We start from the raw sequence: 22,195 nt of genomic DNA, 5'->3' as shown, positions 1-22,195 counted from the left end.
AAGCAAACGTGAAAGAGAGATCTCCCTAACACATATTAAATCCAGCCTCATCCAGCAAGGCCTTTGTCTTTTCGGAATATTTCTCTCTAGACAAATAGTTGTTTATCCAACTCTAGAAACAAATCTGCTGAAAATACGATGAAATTTTCAAATGTCTTTTTCAGTCAATTGAATATTCTCCTAATGGCAATAGGAAAAAAGTGCCATCTGATGTTTTAATTGAAATTTTAACCAAAAGAGGCATGGCCAGATTTCTAATATGCTCTAACTACAGTACTTCCCTTTCCACAATTACACAGCTAATGTCTGTATCGAATTCCCTAATTTCTCATTATAAAACAATTGGATTTCATCTCGCAGGCTTTAATTGCATTGTTTCTCCTGCTAGAGTAACTGCACATTCTTCTTGGTAAGATGTTGAAGTTGTTGAATTACAAATCAATAAAGGTCACGCCATTCAGATTTCATCAATTATTATTCCATCTCTAAGCAAAATCGATGAGGAGCTTGAAGTACAGTCATAAAAACAATCTTCGTTGCTCTAGACAGTCCTTCTCAACAGTCCCCTACAATCACACACACACACAAAAAAGACCTGGAAAAATTAAGTAAGCCAAGTTGAGTCCACCCACATGTCTCAAGTAGGACTAATGAAAATTATTTTCAGAATGAGAGCCTTGGGGGAATATTAGCTGGTATGAGAAAGGGGGTAAGTGAACAAATATGCAATTCAAACCCACCGATGGGACTCTGAGGAGACCACAATGACACGGGCAGGAGCTGAGCGGCACAAAACATCCTGGAGGAGCTGGACAAGGTAGAAGTGCCCCAGATGATTCACTTGAAAGGTGGTCTCCAGGCCGTCTTTGGTGAGACTCCAGGGTAAAGCAAAAGCTGCTGCGTTGCACACAAGCACATGAAGAGGCCTGAAAAATAAAATATTCCACATGATGTGAACATAAACACTACAACCAAGCATAATCAATGCTCCTTCAGGAATGAGAAATTCTTTCTCCGTCTTCTAGATTCCAACCATTTAGAAATAGGATACCCTAGAATGTCGCATGGCTTTGAGTGGGCAACTGTCCTTTGTTGCTGAGAATGAGAGGCTTTTTAGGACACAGGACTTTCAGTGCGAAAACCAGGACAGTGACAGCCAATCCGGGAAGAGTTGTCACCCTAGCTGGAACTCAGATTCAACCACCTGATTAACTCCGTCTTTCTTAATTCATCCAAGTCTCATTTTGTCTGTAAATAAAAATAGCCCTTAAAATAGTTATGAGTAATAAAGGAGAAATTATGCTGTTAGAAAGGCTGGCATAGGGCCGGGCATGGGGGCTCACACCTGCAATCCCAGCACTTTGGGAGGCCGAGGCGGGTGGATCATTTAAGGTCAGGAGTTTGAGACCAGCCTGACCAACATGGTGAAACCCCATCTCTATCAAAATACAAAAAAAAAATTAGCCAGGTGTGGTGGTGCATGTCTGTAATCCCAGCTACTCGGGAGGCTGAGGCAGGAGAATCGCTTGAACCCGTGAGGCAGAGGTTGCAGGGAGCTGAGATCATGCCACTGCACTCCAGCCTGACCAACAGAGCATGACTCTTATCTCAACAAATTAACAAACAAACAAACAAAGAAAAAACAAAACAACTGACACAGGACCCAGGACTTGGTAGGTGCTAAGCAAGCATAGCAAGGGGGTAAATGCTCTGTCTAAAGAGAAGGTACATACTGTTTAAAGATACAGAATTTCTTGTGGAGATCAGATTAAATGAATATTTTATAAAGAAGCCTAGAGATAGGTAAGTAGAAGCCTGTCATAATATTCTCTCTTATTTTGTATATATTTAATCTTTTTTTTTTTTTTTTCTGACAAGATCTTGCTCTGTCATCCAGGCTGGAGTGTAGTGGTGTGGTCGTAACTCACTGCAGTCTCAAACTCCCAGGCTCAGACGATCTTAGCCTCCTGAGTTACTGGGACTACAGGGGCACACCACCATGCATGGCTACTTTATTTCTTTTTTATTTTTGTAGAGACGGACTCCCGCTATGTTGCCCAGGGTGATCTTGAGTTCCTGGTCTCAAGCAATCCTCCTGCCTAGGCCTCACAAACATAATAAAACTGTTAACGATAAAAGTAATCCTTTCATGTGAATCAAAAAGCTAAATTCTCAAAAAGTAAATATATACTGGTGAAAAATCATAATGTACCAATAAGAATTGTACAACAAAATATACACAAGGCTATTCACCATGTTTGTGATAAACTAAGGCAGCAAACTAGAAGTAAACTAAATACACCATTGAGGAATTATTACATTTAGAATATACCCACATGATAGAACACTATGCAGCCATTAAAATCACAAACAAATCTACTGACCTTATAAAACACGTTATAAAATAAAATTTAATGTATTTTATTATCAGACACAGACACACACAGAAACAGAGAAAGAGAGAGAAAGAGATAGAAACGTTATGAAAGATATATAAAAATAAGGGCGGGCGCGATGGCTCACGCCTGTAATCTCAGCATTTTGGGAGACTGAGGCAGGCAAATCATGAGGTCAGGAGTTCGAGAGCAGCCTAACCACATGGTGAAACCTCGTCTCTACTAAAAATAAAAAAATTAGCCCAGTGTGGTGGCACGCGCCTATAATCCCAGCTACTTGGGAGGCCAAGGCAGGAGAATTGCTTGAACCCAGGAGGCAGAGGTTGTAGTGAGCTGAGATCATGCCACTGCACTCCAGCCTGGGGAACAGATAGAGACTACATCTCAAAGAAAGAAAAAAAAAATATATATATATATATATAGAGAGAGAGAGAGAGAGAAATCTGGGCACAGTGGCTCACCTCTGAAATTCCAGCACTTTGGGAGGCTGAGACAGGATAATCACTTGAGCCAGTATTCAAAACTAGCCTGAGCAACACAGCAAGACCCCATCTCAACAACCACCACCAGAACATTAGCCAGGTGTGGTGGCGTGTGCCTGTACTCCCACCTACTTGGAAGGCTGAGATAGATAGGAGGATTACTTGAGCCCAGGAATTCAAGGCTGCATTGAGCTATGATCATACCACTGCATGCATTAGAGCAAAACTCTGTCTCCAAATTAAAAAAAAAGAAAGACAGTTTTCACATCGCAGCCTAAGAGTTACAAGTTTTTAAAAAACGAACACTGGCATGCAATAAAGGGAAACATAAAGAAAAATCTTTATAGAAATTAAATATTCTGCTCTCTAAAAAAGTAAAACAAAAGTGAAAAATATAAGCAATCATTTAGAGGCCGCATATTTTTACTATATAAACAGTTCTTACATATCTATGAGAGAACCACGCGTCTTCTAAGAGTCTAACAGAAACAGTGACATTAGAAATTTTATAAAACTAGATTACAAATAACCAGTGCAATACTTAACACCTCCAACTACACTAGTAAACATTAAAATATTTTCTATCAAATTAGCATATGTATTCATACTATTATATTTGTATTACCTTGTATAAAGTTGGGGGGTTGCACCCTGGATATTAAGCTGAAAACATGTATCATGAGAATTGAAAGGTTCATATTATTTCACCAAGTAATCCTGTTTCCAAGCAGTAAAGCATGTATGTAGCAGGGGCAGCAGAAATGGCACAGTTAATATCACTAGGGAGAAGTATTTTATCACTGATAATGTTTAGAACTGTCAGCACATGATTGTAAAAAGCAGATCAACTTTTAGCTATCTTTGCTGTTGTTTTTCCATTCTATACAAAATGCTTCCCCATTTTGCGTGCACCTGGGGCAGACCATTCCCATGGCTACCTCCCATCCTTTTGATATGCCACTGCTTCTATAGTGGGTTGAATGGTACCTCCCACCCCATTGCTTCCATAGTGGGTTGGGTTGAATGGTAGCGATCTGTGAATGTGACTTTATCTGGAAAAAGAGTCTTTGCAAGTGTGATTAAGCCCACATCTTGAAACAAGATCATCTTGGATTAAGGTGGGCCTTAAATCCAATGACATGACTATCCTTACAAAAAAGGAGAAGTGGAGAAGGAACACCCACAGAGAAGGAGATGGAAAGATGTAGAGACTAGAGTGACTTAGACACAAGCCAAGAAATTCCAAGGACGGCTGGCAGTCACAAGAAGCTAGGAGGCAGGCACGGAACAGATGCTCCTTCGAGCCTCTAGAAGGAACCAACACTGTAGACCACTTGATTTCAGATGTTTGGTCTCTGAAACTGTAAGAGACTAAAATTCTGTTGTTTCAAGCCACTCAATCTGTGTTAATTTGTTATAATAGTTTTAGAAAACTAATATAGCTTCCAAAATTCTTTCCTAATATTCAAACTTCATATAAAAGCTTATGCCCAAGAATGCATGATACATCAACTAAAATTATAAAATTCTATATGAACTAGAAACAACCTAACATCCAGCAAGAGGAGTAGATAAACAATGATTAAGCCAAAGATTCCTAAACTTTCTCAATTTAATTGAAAAAGTAGGAAATTAAATTTTATATGTGTGATTCATACCCCATACCCCCCAAAAAGAATTTCCAGATATCCAGTCAGGATTACTTTTTTTCTATTTCCTGTTTATGATTTTGGGTATTTTCCAACTTTTCTACAATAAGCATAAACTAATTAAAGAACTTTACTGAAATATAATTCACATACCAAAAAATCTATGTATGTACACTGTACAACTGTTTCAGTATACTCAAATAATTGTATAACCATAACTACATTCTAATTGTATGGCACTTTAACTCAAAAAAAAAAAAAAAAAACCCATTAGCAATCACTAGCCACCCTCTACCCACCTACATACACTCTTATCCCCAAAACACCATTAATCTACTTTCTGTCCTATAGATTCACCTATTCTGAACATTGTATATACTAAATGGAACCATAAAATGCATAGTCTTTTGTGACTGGCTTCTGTTACTTGGCATGATGTTTGCAAGGTTCATCCATGTTGTAGCATATATCAATATTTCATTTCTTTTTAATGGGCAGATAATATTCCATTATATGAATATACTGCGCTTTGTTTACCCATTCACCAATGATGGATATTTGGATTGTTTCCATTTATTGGCTACTAGGAATATCACTGCTATGTACATTCATTTGTAAAGTGCTGTGGAAATGCATGTTTTCTTTTCTCTTGAGAATACGTCTAGGAGTGGGATGGCTGGGTCATATGGTAACCTAATGTTTAACTTTTTGAACAATGGCCAAACTGTTTTCCAGTGTGGCCGTACAATTTTACATTTCCACCAGGACTGTATTTGAACTTTCATCTCTCCATGTCTTCCTAAGTATTTGTTATCTGACTTTTTAATTTTAGCCATCCTACTAAGAAGTGGAATCTCATGGTGGCTTTCATTTGCATTTCCCTAATGACTCATGACGTTGAACATCATTTTATGTATTCATTGGCAATTTGTGTATCACATTTGGAGGAATATCTATTTAGATTTTATGCTTATTTTTTAACTGAGTTTTTATTATTGAGTTGTGAAAGCTCTTTATTCTAGATATAAATCCCTTATTAGATATTTAATTTGTAAATGTTTCCCCCATTCTGTAGATCATCTGTATACTTTCTTGATGGTATCGTTTGTAGCACAAACACTTTTGATTCTGGATCAAACCCAATTTATCTTTTTTTTTCTTTTGTCACTTGTGCTGTCGGGGTTATATCTAAGAAATAATTGTCTAAGTCAACATCACAAAAATATACTACCATATTTGCTTCTAAGAGCTGTACAGTTTTAGCTCTTAAGTCTCTGACCCATTTTTATTTATTTATTTATTTATTTTGCTATTTTTTTCTGTGTAGTTTATGCAAGTGTGATCTAACCTCATTCTTTTGCATGGGGACGCCCAGTGGTTCTAGCATCACTGTTGAAAAGACTATTTTGAATTGTCTTGGCATCCTTGCTGAAAATCAATTTACCATATACATGGATTCATCTGGACTCTCAATTCTATTTTATTACCTATAGATCTATTCTTCTGCTAGTATGACACTGTCTTTATTACTAAAGATTTATGGAAAGTTTTGAAATTGATAAATGGAGGGCCTTCAATGCTATTCTTTTTCAAGCTTGTTTTGGTTCTTCAGGTTCCTTTGCATTCATATATAAAATGTAGGATCAGCTTTTCAATTTCTGCAAAAAAGTCAACTGAAATTTTAATAGAGATTGCACTAAATTTGTAGATAATTTGGAGAGTTTGGTCAGCTATACAATATTAAATCTTCTGATCCATGAACATGGGATGCCTTCATTGCTAGTATATAGAAATACAATTGACTCAGGCATATTAAACTTTTATCCTACATTTATCCTGGCTGAACTTGTTAGTTTTAATATTTTTTAAGTGTATTTCTAGGATTTTCTACAGATAAGGTGACTTCATTTGCAAATAAACACAGTTTTACTTCTTTCCAATCTGGATTTTTTTTTTCAGTCTTCTGCTTTTTTGTTTTTTTGCCCAATTGCCCTAGCTAGGACTTCTAGCAGAATATTAAATGAAAGTGGTGAGAGTCAATATCCTTGTCTTATTTCTTGATCTTAAGGGAACAGTACTCAATCTTTCAGCATTAAGTATGATGTCAGTTGTGGTTTTTTTGCAGATGCCCTTTATTGAGTTGAGAAAATGCCACTTTGATGCAAGTTTACTAAAAGTTTTCATCAAGACAGAGTGTTGGACCTTTTTAAAATGTGTTTTTATGTGTTTTTATTATACCATATACTATAATGGTATTGACTGATTTTTTAATGTAAAACCAACCTTGAATTCTTTGGATAAATCCCAGTTAGTCATAATGTACAATTCTTTATATATGTGGCTGAATTTGGCTTGCTAGCATTTTGTACAAAATTGTTGTATCTCTATTCATAAGAGAAAGTGATCTAAAGTTTCCTTTTTCTGTGATATCTTCGTCTGGTTCTGTTGTCAGAGTAATAGTGGTTTCACAGAGTCAGTTAGAAACTGTTTCCTCCTCTTCTATTTTTTAAAAGAGTTTGTGGAGAATTGGTACTTTTTGTTTGTTTTTTGAGATGTAGTCTCGCTCTGTCGCCCAGGCTGAAGTGCAGTGACGTGATCTCGGCTCACTGCAAGCTCCGCCTCCAGGGTTCACCCCATTCTCCTAAGCCTCCCGAGTAGCTGGAACTACAGGCGACCGCCAGCACGTCCGGCTAATTTTGTTTTTGTATTTTTAGTAGAGATGGGGTTTCACCATGTTAGCCAGGATGGTCTCGATCTCCTGACCTCGTGATCCACCCACCTCCGCCTCCCAGCCTGCTGGGATTACAGGCGAGAGCTACCGCGCCCAGCCGATATTAATTCTTTAAGTGCTTGCTGGAAAGTATTCATTAAATTTTAACTAGAAAAACGTATTAAATCACTGTTGTTGTTTGAAGTGTTCATGCAAATCTTCTATCACTGGGTAATCCAGATCTCATTAAGAAATTATTCATTCTGTTGTCCCATCTGTTTTCCCACCCATCCCCTACCTAAAACCTCAAAAATCGTGGTGTGGTTGGGGTCAGTTGTATTTGTTTGAGAACACCTGTTTTCCACATATGGTGCCCACTACAGTTGTCAATACAGAATCACTCAATGGCCCAGCTACTCTGAAGAGATAGGCACAAATGTTTTGAAGCACCAAGCCTACCTAGTAATATTCATTAGACTCTGCTTCAAATCAAAGCAGAATCTACTAATTTGTAGCAGGGATAACTCATAGATTGTAGTAAGACAGGACTATTGCTAAAAACTTTGTGGGGAAGAGGGAAAGATGGGCAAAGTGAAGAGATGACTTACATTTGAGCTCCTTTCAGGTTGCATCTGAAATATTTTGCTCACTTTTCCAGGACTGTTAGTACCTTTTTTTTTCCTTTTTTGAGTACTAACTATGGGTTAGGAACTTTTTAAGAGCTTTTTGTATTTAAGAACCCTAGGTGACATGTATTATGATTGCCATTTACAGACAGAAATGAAGTATCAGAAATAGCTAACACAGGCCAGGTACAGTGGCTCATGCCTGTGATATCAGCACGTTGGGAGGCCAAGACAGGAGCATCTTTTGGCTCAGGGGTTCAAGACCAACCTGGACAACATAGCAAGACCTCATCTCTACAAAAAATTAAAAACTCGAAACAAAACAAAACAAAACAAAAATAGCCCGTGGAATGCACCTGCAGTCTTGGCTACTTGGGAAGCTAAGGTGGGAGGATCTCTTGAACCTGAGAGTTTGTGGCTGCAGTGAGCTGTGATCACCTCACTGGCCTGGGCAACTGATGAAGAGCAAGACCCTGTCTCAAAATAAAAAAGCTAATATAATGACGCAAACAAGAAAAAAAACAAGGGGGTCACCTGACTTCAAGGCTACTGCACAATACCATCTGTCTTACAGAAGCTCCCTGGAATGGATAGAGCCAAGTTCTTAGAGAAACTAGCTCACCCACGTTGTTTTCCTTACCTGACTCATGGCCAGTTAGTTCACCTCCATGAACCTGTGTCCTCCCCGGTAAACTAAACATCCTCCTCCCATGGTTGTGAGGGGTAAAGCCCCAGTATCTTGCTAGCCTGCCACGTTAGGTAATTATTACTTCCTTTGTCTCTTTATCGTTCACTTTTATGCACAAGACAAAATAAATTCCTCAAAGACAGTTTCTGCGGTGTTTACCTATCTCTAAGACAGGCCTGGACACTGGCAATTTTAACATCATACTTCTCAACAACAACAATGTCTCTTCTAGTTACCTTTATTCTTGCCTGTACATTTTCTCAAGAAAATGCAAACCTCAGCAAACCAAGGAACTTGCTACCAAAGACAGGCCTGGAGGCAAGAACCCACAGAGGACCTGGGAAAACCCTTTCCTCTCTCACCAAATTTTAATACCCTTCATTAATGTTAATTGCACAACACCAGAGGCAAAATATGTATCCTGTATCTAAAACTTGTCACCTCTATTAACTAAAAACAGGCTTATGGAATATGAAACTATAAAGTGCTTAACTTTTAATTGTAAAGACACTTAATTGGCTTGTACAAAAGGAAAAGAATTCCTTTTGCCTCACTTTAATGAGGTTTTTATTATTCAAATGACACATTTTGCTCAGTTTTGACTAAAAGCCACTGCAATTCAAAAGGTTCTGAGATGATGAATATTTACAGACTATCAAAAGGAAAAGTTCAAACTACAAAGACGGAATGGAAACAAAAATAGTATCTTTCCAAAAACTGATGTTATTAGTCAGCACTTTAAGGAGTTGATTTTTTTTTTCCTTCTTGGGTGGATTCTCATCTGTGAGGGGTGATTAAGGGCAGAAAAGGTTGTCCTCCTTCTTTAGAGCCTGAGATTCCAATGGAGGGCAGCCTGCACGTTCTCCATGGCTCTCATCTACCCACACATAAAGCCCCTACACCTTACTGATGAGTGGCCCCATGGCATTCTTTGTGCCTGCTGACTGTGGGGATGGTATTTACAAACAGCAACCCCTTCAACTAGAGCCAATGCATTCCTTCTGGGCCAGAGGACATCCCCTCAGTAGTTAAGGTGTTAGTGGTGGGGGCAGGGGTTGTCATCAATGGGAGTGACAATGGGCCAAGATTTCTCATGACAGAGCCAGGCTGTCTGGCAAGAGTGGACTTAGGTGGCAGTTCCTACTGCAAAGGGACCAGCCCCTACCCTTTTTTAACCCCTCAAGATCCCTACCACTGACTACCCCATCTCTTTCTAGCATTTTCTATCTTTCTCAAACCCCCTTTGTGAAATAACTGAGGAAATTATGACAGTGACAGAAATCTAACCTAACTGACTCCATCTTGTCTTTAGTCCCATAGGTTTATCAGAGGCATTCAAACCACAGCGACTCCATTTTGAATATGGGCTGGATAAAATAAGATTGAGACCTACTGGGCTGCATTCCCAGGAGGTTATGTCATATGCGTCCACCAAACAGGCTCTGTGTGAGCAATAAAGCTTTTTAATCACCTGGGTGCAGGTGAGCTGAGTCCGAAAAGAGAGTCAGTGAAGGGAGATAAGGGTGGGGCCGTTTTATAAGATTTGGGTAGGTAAAGGAAAATTACAGTCAAAGGGGTGTTGTTCTCTGGCAGGCAGGAGTGGGGGTCACAAGGTGCTCAGTGGGGGAGATTTTCAAGCCAGGATAAGCCAGGAAAAGGAATTTCACAAGGCAGTGTCATCACTGAAGGCAAGGACTGGCCATTTTCACTTCTTCTGTGGTGGAATGTCATCAGTTAAGGCAGGGCAAGGCATTTTCACTTCCTTTGTGATTCTTCAGTTGCTTCAGGCCATCTGGGCGTATATGTGCAAGTCACAAGGGATGCAATGGCTTGGCTTAGGCTTAGAGGCCTGAAAGTTAGGCATTCTAAGTTACAGGATGAGATAGGAGATAGGAGGTCAGCACAAGATACAAGTCATAAAGACCTTGCTGATAAAGCAGCGTGCGGCAAAGAAGCCGGCCAAAACCCACCAAAACAAAGATGGCAATGACCTGTGGTCATCCTTACTAGTCATTATACACTAATATGAATCCATTAGCATGCTAAGAGACACTCCCACCAGCTCCATGACAGTGTATACATGCCATGGCAACATCAAGAAGTTACCCTGTATGGTCTAAAAAGGGGAGGAACCTCAGTTCCAGGAACTGCCTACCCCTTTCCCTGTAAATTCATGAGTAATCCACCCCTGGTTTAGCACATCATCAATAATTAACTATACATATCCTTAGTCCAGTAGCCAAAGTTCCTGCTCTACCTATGGAGTAGCCATTCTTTTATTCCTTTACTTTCTTAATAAACTTACTTTAATTTTATGCACTCGCCTCAAATTCTTTCTTGCCCAAGATCCAAGAACTCTCTCTTGGGGTCTGGATCAGGACCCGTTTCCGGTAACTGGATAGCTGTCTTGGGTCATTCCTGGGCATGGCCCAAGCTAACTTTGGGAGAAATTTCGTTCATAGTTTAAATAACAGCTTTTCGCCAAATCTAAACTGCTCTTGTAAAATCAATGAAAGGCCACCACATTAGCATGAGACAGGCTTGGGTTCCAAATAATTACCAGCCGTTATTCCAGAGGTCACAAGATTTGCAACTTTCTCGATTATTCCTGCAGATGGCCACTGTTGTAGAACCTGATTGGCTTTTGAGATGTCTTTTCAGATGTTTGCATTTAAAAAAAAATTTTTTTTTAGACAGTTTCACTCTGCATCGCATGCTGGAGTGCAGTGGTGCAACTGGCTCACTGCAACGTCCACCTCCTGGGTTTAAGTGATTCTCGTGCCTCAACCTCCCGAGTAGCTGGGATTACAGGTGCATGCCATCACGCCCAGCTAATTTTCGTATTTTTAGTAGAAACAGGGTTTCACCATGTTGGCCAGGCTGGTCTTAAACTCTTGAACTCAAGTGATCTTTCCACCTCTGTTACACACATCCATGTGAAGAGACCACCAAACAGGCTTTGTGTGAGCAATAAAGCTTTTTAATCACCTGAGGGCAGGCAGACTGAGTCCAAAAAAAGGGTCAGCAAAGGGAAACAGGGGTGGGGCAGTTTTATAGGATTTGCGTGAGTAGTGGAAAATTACAGTTAAAGGGGATTTCCTCTTGCAGGCAGGGGTGGGGGTCACAAGGTGCTTGGTGGGGAAGCTCTTGAGACTCACTGTCCAGGAGAAGGAATGTCACACGGTCAATTGATCAGTTAGGCCGGGGAAGGAACAAATCACAATGATGGAATGTCACCAGTTAAGGCAGGAATTGGCTATTTCACTTCTTTTGTGGTTCTTCAGTTGCTTCAGACCATCTGGATGTAGACATGCAGGTCACAGGGGTTATGACGGCTCAGCTTGGGATCAGAGGCATGACAACCCCAGCCTCCCAAAGTACTGGGATTATAGGAGTACGCCATTGCAGCAGCCATATTTTTGCATTTCTAACAACAGGGTGGCTCCACCTGGACCTGCCAACCAGTCCTGTGGCCCCCACCCCGGAACTGACTCAGCACAGGAGGGCACCTTCGATTCCCTGTGATTTCATCTTCAAGTCAAAAAATCAGCACTCCCGGATCACTCACTGGCTCCCTATCCACATTTCTCCTTAAAGACTCCAATCCCTGAATTCTCTGGGAGACTGATTTGAGTAATAAAACTCCGGTTTCCCATACAGCTGGCTCTGTGTGGATTAAACTCCTTCTCTCTCTGCAGTTCCCCTGTCTTGATAAATCAAGCTCTGTCTAGCCAGCAGGAAAGGAGAACCCATTAGGCGGTTACATTTTCCTCTCCACTGGCTCATTCTTGCTGCGCATCAGCTCAATCAGATCTTTCTGATCAACAGGTAAGGAAAAATCAGAACAGAAGGAAAGAAATGAAGAAAACAAAGAGAGTGAAAAAGATGAGGGCTGGAAAGAGAAAAAAGGACATTCACTTGACCTAGGCAGGTTGCACTAGCCTCACTCTTCCCATTTATGGTCTATAGTTTTGAAATATTCATCTCCATTCAGTCTCCTTCCCTGCCCCAAAGGTACTTCTTATCAGCTGAATGAATTCCATTCCATCACCATCCAGAACCTCTCAAAACTGGCTGGAGAGCACTGGCCTCTCAATCAATCAATCCAACAACCTCCTCTCTGCTGAGACTAGACTGCCCTGTTGCAGAGGACCCTCCCTCACTTCTGGCTCACTTTCCCGTCCTGGCTTCTGTGATAACGTCCACTCTTGGACCTCCCAATGTTACCACTGCCCCATCTTTTGTCTCCTCCAACCCTTCCTCTTTTGCCCATTGTTCCATCATCAATCTCTTTTGATTCCATCTCTAAAATCTTCCCTGCAGCACTTTCATCCAAATCTATGACTCCAAACAAAACCTCCATGAAGACTTCAAACCCTTAGCTCTAGTCGCTGTATTCTTTCCAAGTTCCAGAATCTCATTCCCACCTGTCAGTCTTATCTTCCCAGATACATTCCCACAAATTCAGGGTCAACATGCCTAAATCTAAACTCTTCATCTTCTCTCCTCACATCTCCTACCTTTCCTGATACCCTTATTTCTGTAATGGCTGGTATTTGCAAACCAGTCACTTGATTACAAACACTTAGGAAACAATGTGCTATCCCATCTTCTCCTTTAGTCTCTGTGACTGGCCAAGCTCAGGATCTCTAGGCTTATTAGGCACCCCCAATATACTGTCCCATCCCCTACATTTCCACAGAGGTAGGCACTACCATGCTCCATCTGCATCTTACCCACTCCAAACCACTGCGAGCATGAACTCCTCCAGATAACTGTACATGGCCAGAGGGCACCCTCACATCTGGGAAATCATCACCCCCACACACGTGCTCTCAACAGGAGGACCAACTCGGTGACACAATTCCTTCTCCAGAGCTCCCCACGGAATCGGGCTGAAACAGATTTCCAGCAGAAACCATAGCCTGCTTCCCTCTCTGCTCTCTTCTGGGAACAGCCCCCTAATCGATCATATGAACAAGAATCCCCATCCCAGGCTCAGCTGCTAGGATCACCAACCTAAGATAACCACTGTCATTCCATCTTTCTACCTCTTGTTCCCTTTAGGTATAGTCACTGGAATAGCCCACACCTGGTCTTACCACCTCTATATTCTCTTACTTGACTTTTCATGAATACTGGTTAAAGCCCAGTTAAACTTACTAAAACACTATTCTAATCTTACCTACCCATTCTCAAAAACTTTTAATGGTTCCTAAATGTCTGCTAAATTAAACACAAAGGCATCCTGACATTCAGGTCCTTCTGAACAATAGCCCCAACTATACCCCTCTCTCCAGGCAGGCTGAATCATCCACTGCCCCATGGATGAGTATGCCCCTCACTTGATTAGGTCTGGGTCTTTATCCATGCCATTCCCTCTGTCAAATTCCTAATAGTTCTTCAAGGTTTTACTCAAATATTATTTCACTGAAGAATTTTCCTTCTAATCAACACCTTGATTAGCCCTCTTTAAAATCATTACCAATATATAAACACACAATGGCATATTACTCCACATTAAAAATAAACAAACTACTACTAATGGATAGAACAATATGGATGATCTCAAATGCACTGTCCTAGGCAGGGTCACAATGACTCCCAATGCTCCCTGTTTCCTGGTATTCATACTTTTGTGTAATCCCCTTACCTCGAGGGTGGGGTAGACCTAGCAATTTGCTGCTAACCAACAGAATATGGAAAAAAATGATGGACAATTCTTCTGAGATTAGTTTACAAAAAGATGCTGGCTTCTGTATCACTCCTGTTCTTGTTCTCTTGCTTACTCAATCCAGCATAAGCTAATTGCTATGTCATCAACTGCCTCATGGAGACGGCCACATGGCAGGGAACTAAGGCTGGCCTCTGGTCAATACTCAGGAATTATAGCTTTCAGTTTAATGGTCATGAGGAACTGACCTCTGCCAACAGCCATGCATGATGTTAGGTCCTTTTACAGTCAAGCCTTGAGATGATCTTGGCCTCAGCTGACTTATCTCTTTTTTCCTTTTTTTTTTTTTTTTTTGTGATGGGGCCTTGCTCTTTCACCCAGGCTGGAGTGCAGTGGTGTGATCTCAGCTCTCTGCAACCTCTGCCTCCTATTTTCAAGCTATTCTCCTGCCTCAGCCTCCCAGGTCACTGGGATTACATGCATGTGCCACCATGCCCAACTAATTTTTGTATTTTTAGTACAGACAGGGTTTCACCATGTTGGCCAGGTTGCTCCTGAACTCCTGACCTCAAATAGTCCACCCACCTTGACCTTCCAAAGTGCTGGGATAATAGGAGTGAGCCACTATGCCCAGCCCCCAGCTGACATCTTGACTGCAGCCTAAGAAAGATCCTAAGCCAGAAAGAACCAGCCAAACTGTCCCTAAATTCCTGAGTCACAAAAATACAAAGCAGGAAGAATAATAGTCCCCCAAAGAAGTCCACATCCTAACCCCTACAGCCACGAAACATATTACCTTACATGGTAAAAGATGCTGCAGACTGTGGTCAAGGGTAAGACTTTGTGTGTTAAGCTGTTCTTGAATTGCAATAAAGAAGTAACTGAGGCTGGATAATTTATAATGAAAAGAGATTTAACTGGCTCCGATTCTGCAGGCTGTACAAGAAGCATGTGCTTAGCTTCTGGTGAGGCCTCAGGAGGCTTACAGTCATGGCAGAAGGAAAAAGGGGAGCAGGCAACTAACATGGTGAGGGCAAGAGCAAGAAAGGGAGGAAGGTGCCAGATATCATGTGAACTCGCTCATCACCAAGGGGACGGCCTTAAATCATTCATGAGGGTTTCGCCCCCATGATCCAAATACCTCCCTGCACACCCCCCGCCAACATTAGGGATTATGTTTCAACATGGCATGTGGAGGAGAAAAACATACAAACTCTATCACCTTGAGACAGGGAGCTCATGCTAGATAATCTAGGTGAGCCCAGTGTCATCACAACAGTCCTGAGATCCTTTTCCGATTGTGGCTAGAAGGAGATGGGGCTGCAGGGCTAAGGTCAGAGAGATACAACAGTGCTGGATTTGAAGATGATGTGGGTGACCTTTAGAAGCTGGAAAAGGCAAGGAAAAAGATTCTCCCTGGAGTCTCTAGAAATCAGCAGAGCCATATTGACACCTTAATTTTAGCCCAATGAGACCCAAGACAAACCTTTAACCTACAGAGCTGTCAGATAATAGCTTTGGGTTTTAAGCACGTAAGTTTGTGGTAATTTATTACAACAGCAATGGAAAACTAATAAAGTGAGATAGGATATGTTTGCTGTTTTAAGTCACTAAGTTTTGGGGGTAATTTAGCAGCAACAGACAAATAGTGCATGCATTATGCTATGTGAATGAATCCAAACTCCAAAAGCAACACACAGAATATTTCTGTTTACATAATGTTCCAGAAAACACAAACAACTAGGGATGGAAAAAAGATCAATGGTTCCCAGGGGCTAGGTGTCAGAGGGAGGTATGACTACAATAGGGCACAGAGGACATTTGGGGGGTGATGGCACTGTTCTATACCTTGACTGTAATGATGGTGGCTCTATGGCTGTGTTTGTCATAATTCATAGTGAAATTTGCCCTATTGTACAGTGCTAGCATAGTGAAATTTGCCCTATTGTACAGTGCTAGCTGTAAAACTCACTTCATTTAATTTTTTTTTTAAACCAGTAGGACTTTCTGTATTTCTGAAAGCACTCATCACATCCTACCTGGAATAAGCCACTGTTTATGTATCTGTGAATAAACTACACCCAGTGGGACTTTAGCAACAGGGTCTCACTCATCTGTTTTTGAGTGACTTCAAGAGCTACAAGCAGCAGCCTTATAACGTGGCATTAAGAAATCAGAGAGAGGTAAGATGCTTGAGCTTCAGCCCATCTCCAAACTGGCTCTCATCTGTACAGTAGAAAAATTAGCATATTTTAAATCACAGTACTTTGTGTTCCCTGCTTACACACTTATACCTAGTGCTTACCCGCCTTTCTTGAGTGGTCCACTGAGATGGGACTGACAGAATCCTTCACTTGGTCCCAGATGGCCATCCTACATGTCGAACCCTCCCTACCTCCCAAAGGTGACTCAGGAGACTCTTCCTTTCTCCAGGAATTCTTCCCTTGCTCCTCATCTGCAAATTAGCTGTATCTTCCTCTTCAAAAGTTCTTGCATGCTTTCCCAAGACCTTTTACAAGGTCAGGAAGACAGGCACAACTAAATGACACAAGTTTCTTCAACTTCTTACCAATACATAGCTACATAGGACAGGAGATTGAGCTGTTATCCTAGTTCCCTGTGATGCAGTCTTTCTGCTCCTTAGCTCAGCTAGGTCCAAGTTCTTGTCTCACAACCAGGAAGAATTAGGCATGCAGACACTGGATAATGAGTGGAGTCGAATTTATTAAGTAAAAGGAAAACTCTCAGTGGAGAGGGAACATGGTAGGGGTGGTTCCCCTACCTGAAGGCAGTAAAGTTGCCCCATGTGGCTGGGTATGGGGCCTTATATTAACTCAGAATGGGGAGGACATGTTAATTAGTTTGTGAGCATGCACAGAAGGTTAAAGTGAAGGCAACAATCAAAGGTAGGCACCACAGTGTAGGAAACCAGTCAGGGAAGGGCAGGTATATGTGGAATACACTCAATCAGGAGAGTGTACCAAACAAGAAGACAAGTTCTCAATATGGACTGTAGCTTGGCTTTCAGTCTTTAAACTGTCTTCAACTTGGAAGTGGGGTTTCACCAGGGACACGCTCCTATCTGCCTAGGCATTTGGCTGCCTCCTTCCACTGTCACCTGGACTTTAAGTACCCATTAAGGCACCATATACCAGTCATACCAACTTGAGCAGGGCCAGGGAACTTGGCTTCCAATTCTCCTTGGGATATGTCCATTCCTACATTACTTAACACTTTCTACCATCAGCCATAATCTGTATGGGTAAATGTTATCTCTACAGTAGACAGTAATCAATGTCCATAGGAAGTGCATGTTTGCCCAGAGTCAAGATGTGGTGACAAGTAAACCTTTTGTACGCATCAGGATGGATACATCTGAATCAGTGCTATTTTCCTTATGGCATTTGGTCTACAGGACATCGAATAGCCATGTTTCACAATACATCACTGAAGCGGGAGGGAAAAAGTTGATGTGGTTCTAGTTGATCAAGAAAGAGTCATTTATGCTGTGGAGACAAGACCAGCCCATTAGGACTCAAGGAACCCAAGAATGAGACCTACCATTTCAAACCTGAGATGAGAAAGATGCTTTAAAAAGTCTAGGAGCAGTACTAGCCACTACCATGGGGTTGAGTTACAGAGAAGATATGTAAGTGAAATTGTTAACATGCTCCCCCAAAGTGAGGCAAGATTTTGCAGGTTAAATAAACACTCTTCAGAATGTAACATAATTATGGCTTTGGGGGATTCCATTTCAGACACAGCAAAGGAATGAGCTGAGTGGAATGTTATGTAAAGGGAAATACTTTCCAATCCCTCCTGGAAGCAGAATGTCACACTATCTGGGGCATTTCTCAACTAAGCTGCAAGAATTCATACTATCTGGAAATACTCTGAAATTCAATAGAAAGGGCCTAAGGACCCACAGACTTCTAAGAAACTTCTCAGTCTTTGCTGGCGTTCAGCTGTCTTTTCTCCCAGAAAAGGGAGAAAAATACTGTAGAATTCTAAGTTTGACCCCTGCTTAAACAGCTAGAGGTAGTTTTCTGAAATCATGGATGGCAGCATACACTGAACATAGCAATTCCCTTCAACAGCTACCTCAGTCCAGGTAAGGTCAAATCTACTTCAGCAATCCACCAAGGCCACAGCTGCCCAAAATGCAGCATGTGTGCCACTAGCAAAACTCAAGATGATTTTAGGTAGCATCCAAGGAGTTTAAAAAAAAATTATTCATATCCGGCCAGGCGCAGGGGCTCATGCCTGTAATCCCAGCACTTTGGGAGGCTGAGGCGGGTGGATCACTTGAGGTCAGGAGTTGGAGACCAGCTTAGCCAACATAGTGAAACCCCGTCTCTACTAAAAATACAAAAACTAACCAGGCGTGATGGCACACGACCGTAATCCCAGCTACTCGGGAGGCTGAGGCAGGAGAATCGCTTGAACCCGGGAGGCGGAGCTTGCAGTGAGCCAAGATCGCGCCACTGCACTCCAGCCTGGGAGACAGAGTGAGACTCCATCTCAAAAAAATATATATATATTATTTATATACCAGCACTTTGGGAGGCCAAGACAGGCAAATCATGAGGTCAGGAGCTTGAGACCATCCTCGCCAACATGGTGAAACCATCTCTACTAAAATATAAAAAATTAGCTGGGCGTGGTGGCACATGCTTATAGTCCCAGCTACTTAGTAGGCTAAGGCAGGGGAATCACTTGAACCTGGGAGGTGGAGGTTACAGTGAGCCGAGATCGCGTCACTGCACTCCAGCCTGGTGACACAGCAAGACTCTGTCCCAAAAAATATATATATATATAAATATATATATATATATTTATATGCTGTAATGTAATGGAAATTATATCATCATCCTCTCAAAATCAATTTCTCAAATATTCCTGTAAAGGATTTCTTAAAATTGGTACCAATAAACATTAAATAATAGTAAACTGATGCAGTGATTTTGCAAAAATGACCATATAATTGGCTTAAGTTTGAGAAAGCGACACTGAAAGATACGCAATACGAAGTGCATCTTTTAGAAAGAACGGACAAACATGAGCGATCTTCTTTCACCTGAGACACCCTCAGAAAATGTTAGTCATTCTATTGAGAGAATGAGAAACATGAATCCCAGTTAAAGAGTATCTTTTGTGTGATATGTTCATAACAGAATTCTTTTGTTTAGTGCAATTCTCGCAGGTCAGAGAGGTATGTGACAGATAAGATGGCATGACAAGGAAAACTCACTTTGTCACCTGTGTCTGTCTCTCATTATGTGTGTGGCCCTGAGGAAGGTGAATAAACCCCTCTGAGCCACAGCTGCGTCCGCTGTACGAGGGAATGATAATGTCCACCTTGTTTGACAGCCACAAGAATTAGAGAAAATATATAAAAAGCCTAGCATCAGCCTTGACAGAGATGGTGCCTAAAAGAGGGTATTTCCTTTTTCCTCAAATGCTCATTCCACTTTGGGGATATGGTACCCACCAATAATTGACAAATAAAAAAAAAAACATATACATTGTCTTCCACATTTATAAGATACTTATGTATTATTTCTGTTGCCCTTATTCAATATCCCTGGTAGAGAATGTCCTGAATAAATATTCAAGGAAAGAGAGCAAATAAAACAAGAGAAATATCAACACAAAAAATCAATATCAGCTTGGGTGGCCAATGACCATCAGCTGTGCTTCTAAATTTGAAAGGACCTTCACATGTCGAGAATTTGACAGACACCATCAAGTATTAAAATAATAATTAACTGGGAGTGGATTCTGCTGTCAAGATAACCTAGCCACATTTAATTAATTTTTTTTTATTTCAGTTGGAATAGAGAAAATAATCCAAAACAATTACCCAGAGTGGAGTGCAGCACTGGCTGTGTCCCCTGGAGACCACCAGGAATTTTTCATTTCATGCACCATTTGCAACCTCTTAGAGTGAATTCCAGAACATCAGTACATACACTTAACAGAAAATGGAAATACTCTTGTTTTTGCCATTTCCTTAAATTTTTGCCTCATGTCCATTACCTTGATTATATTTTCCTATCCCATCATCAGCAGTCCCAACAGCAAAATCTCAACCTCACTGATTCTAAAAGGGGGGGAAATGTAAAATAGAAGTCCATCCACATGCTCTCCAAGATGGTTTTCTAGGGAAAATGCATCCGTTTGATAATTGTGCCCCAACGGCACTTAGTGCAATGGGCATGATATCTGACATGCAGGTCTGATTTCTTGGTGTTGCAGTTCTGGTTGTTTTTAAATTTTTCTCCTGCCCTTTACATTCAGCACTTCATTGCCCTGTGTTCCGGCTTCCTGGGGACATTTAATAAAATGGACAATCAACTGTAAGTGCAATAAGGATGGGGGCTGGTGGGGAAAGTAAGAAAAAGTAACTTCAACTACACTCATGACCTACTAGCCTCACTTGAACATAGTGCCCTTGGATGGAAAAGATGTAAATTAACCCAAGTCTCTCTTGGCAAATTCCCATTTGTTCATCTAATAAATGTATCATAGTCTCGTCCTAAAGAAATTCAATAGTGATATGAAAGACATTTGACAGGCCAGAGTAGAATTTAGCAAACTCCACAAGAGAAAGTGACTATGATTCATACAAATAGAAGAAGGGAAACAGCTAGCAGATGAGGAAGGTCAGGGTGGCATTATTTAAACAGGGAATTGGTTCTTTCTGTGACCCTCAGCTTCTCATGCCCAAAATGGATTACGTCTTAATAATGGGCCCAAAACCCCTGAAGGATAGAGATGGTATCTGAAGTCATCCTGTGCTCTCACACCTAGGATCATGCTTGGCATACAACAGAATTTTGTTGAATTACAAAATCCCCCCAAAATAGCAAGATACCACTGGCGAAATCTCCCTGCATCTTTGATCATACTAAGTTCACAGTTGTCTCTTTAAAACACTGCATACAATCAGTACTTTTTAAAAAAAAACCCCGAGTCCCTCCCTCTGTTAACATTATCCACAACACAGTCATTTAGGTACCATTTGCTTAATTTAAGGACCATCTGTGTTTACAAAATTACACTGGAAACTAACTCATCTATACTTCTTAGCTTAGCCTCGCCCTTTGCAAAAACTTCTGCTAAGTGGGGTTGCTCTTCTGATTTTAGGTTTTAAAAAACGAATATATGTTAAGATAATAGACTATTTATCTTGGAGAACTGTGGGAAACTCTGCTCTGTGGTTCACAGAGCTCATGCAATTAGGTTGATCCGCAGTGCGAGTAATTAAGTGAAGGTCCATGCAGCCTTCAAACACATCCATGGCTAAGTAGTGAAAAGTATCCAGGAAACTTGAGTGAACGGCTAGAGCTGGCAGTAAATTACTTGACAATGCCTAGGCAGAACGCATTTACTCTCAGAACTGAAAACTTTGCCTTTGACTATGCTTTCCTTGTGGGAGAATCTGGGTAGCCTCCATGCCAAGCAGTGCCTCATCCAGGGCCTGGCACAGGGGGATGACTGGTATTTGTCAACAGCGCTTCTATTAAAATAATACCTGGGCCTCCTGAATACATAAAACGCATCCCTTAAAGCATTTTACTCACTTGCTAAGTGAGGAAAATAAAGGCAATAAACAAATAATGAGTCTTCCTGAAAACACATTAGCATTGCTACAAATTAACATTACATTTTGTAGGCATAAAGCAATACTAAGCAGCATTACAAGCCATTATTTATGAACTTCTGCAGTATCATGGATGCAGAAATTCTGCAGACAAATCATGGGAAGGGAACATTAATTTTTTAATAAATTTATAGAATAGTTTTAAGTACCAGGTGATATCATTCACATCGTGCAAAAAGAGTTTATTTAAATACACTTTATACAGTTTTAATGAAGGTAGGGGGCTTAAATAGGTGGTGGCAGAGGTGAACTTACATGAACAATAAGAAAAAAATTGTTTGGGGAATGTGCTTAAACACACGGT

General features: G+C 40.9%; 1 protein-coding gene across 3 annotated transcripts in view; it reads right to left on the bottom strand.

Moving 5' to 3' along the window:
- Window positions 1–22,195, bottom strand: part of WWOX (WW domain containing oxidoreductase) — a 1,123,672-nt gene that overhangs the window by 787,969 nt on the left and 313,508 nt on the right. For all 3 annotated transcript variants that reach the window (XR_013412200.1, XM_001105944.5, XM_077986932.1), the window contains one exon: window positions 741–926. Coding sequence is in view for 2 of the 3 variants with exons in the window: in XM_001105944.5 (XP_001105944.4) it covers window positions 741–926 (186 nt within the window). In the remaining variant the exon portion in view is untranslated. The remainder of the gene's footprint in view (window positions 1–740; window positions 927–22,195) is intronic.

The sequence above is a fragment of the Macaca mulatta genome, chromosome 20 (assembly GCF_049350105.2).
Source record: "Macaca mulatta isolate MMU2019108-1 chromosome 20, T2T-MMU8v2.0, whole genome shotgun sequence".
Classification (NCBI taxonomy): Eukaryota; Metazoa; Chordata; class Mammalia; order Primates; family Cercopithecidae; genus Macaca; species Macaca mulatta.
This window is presented reverse-complemented; position numbering and strand designations above follow the sequence as displayed.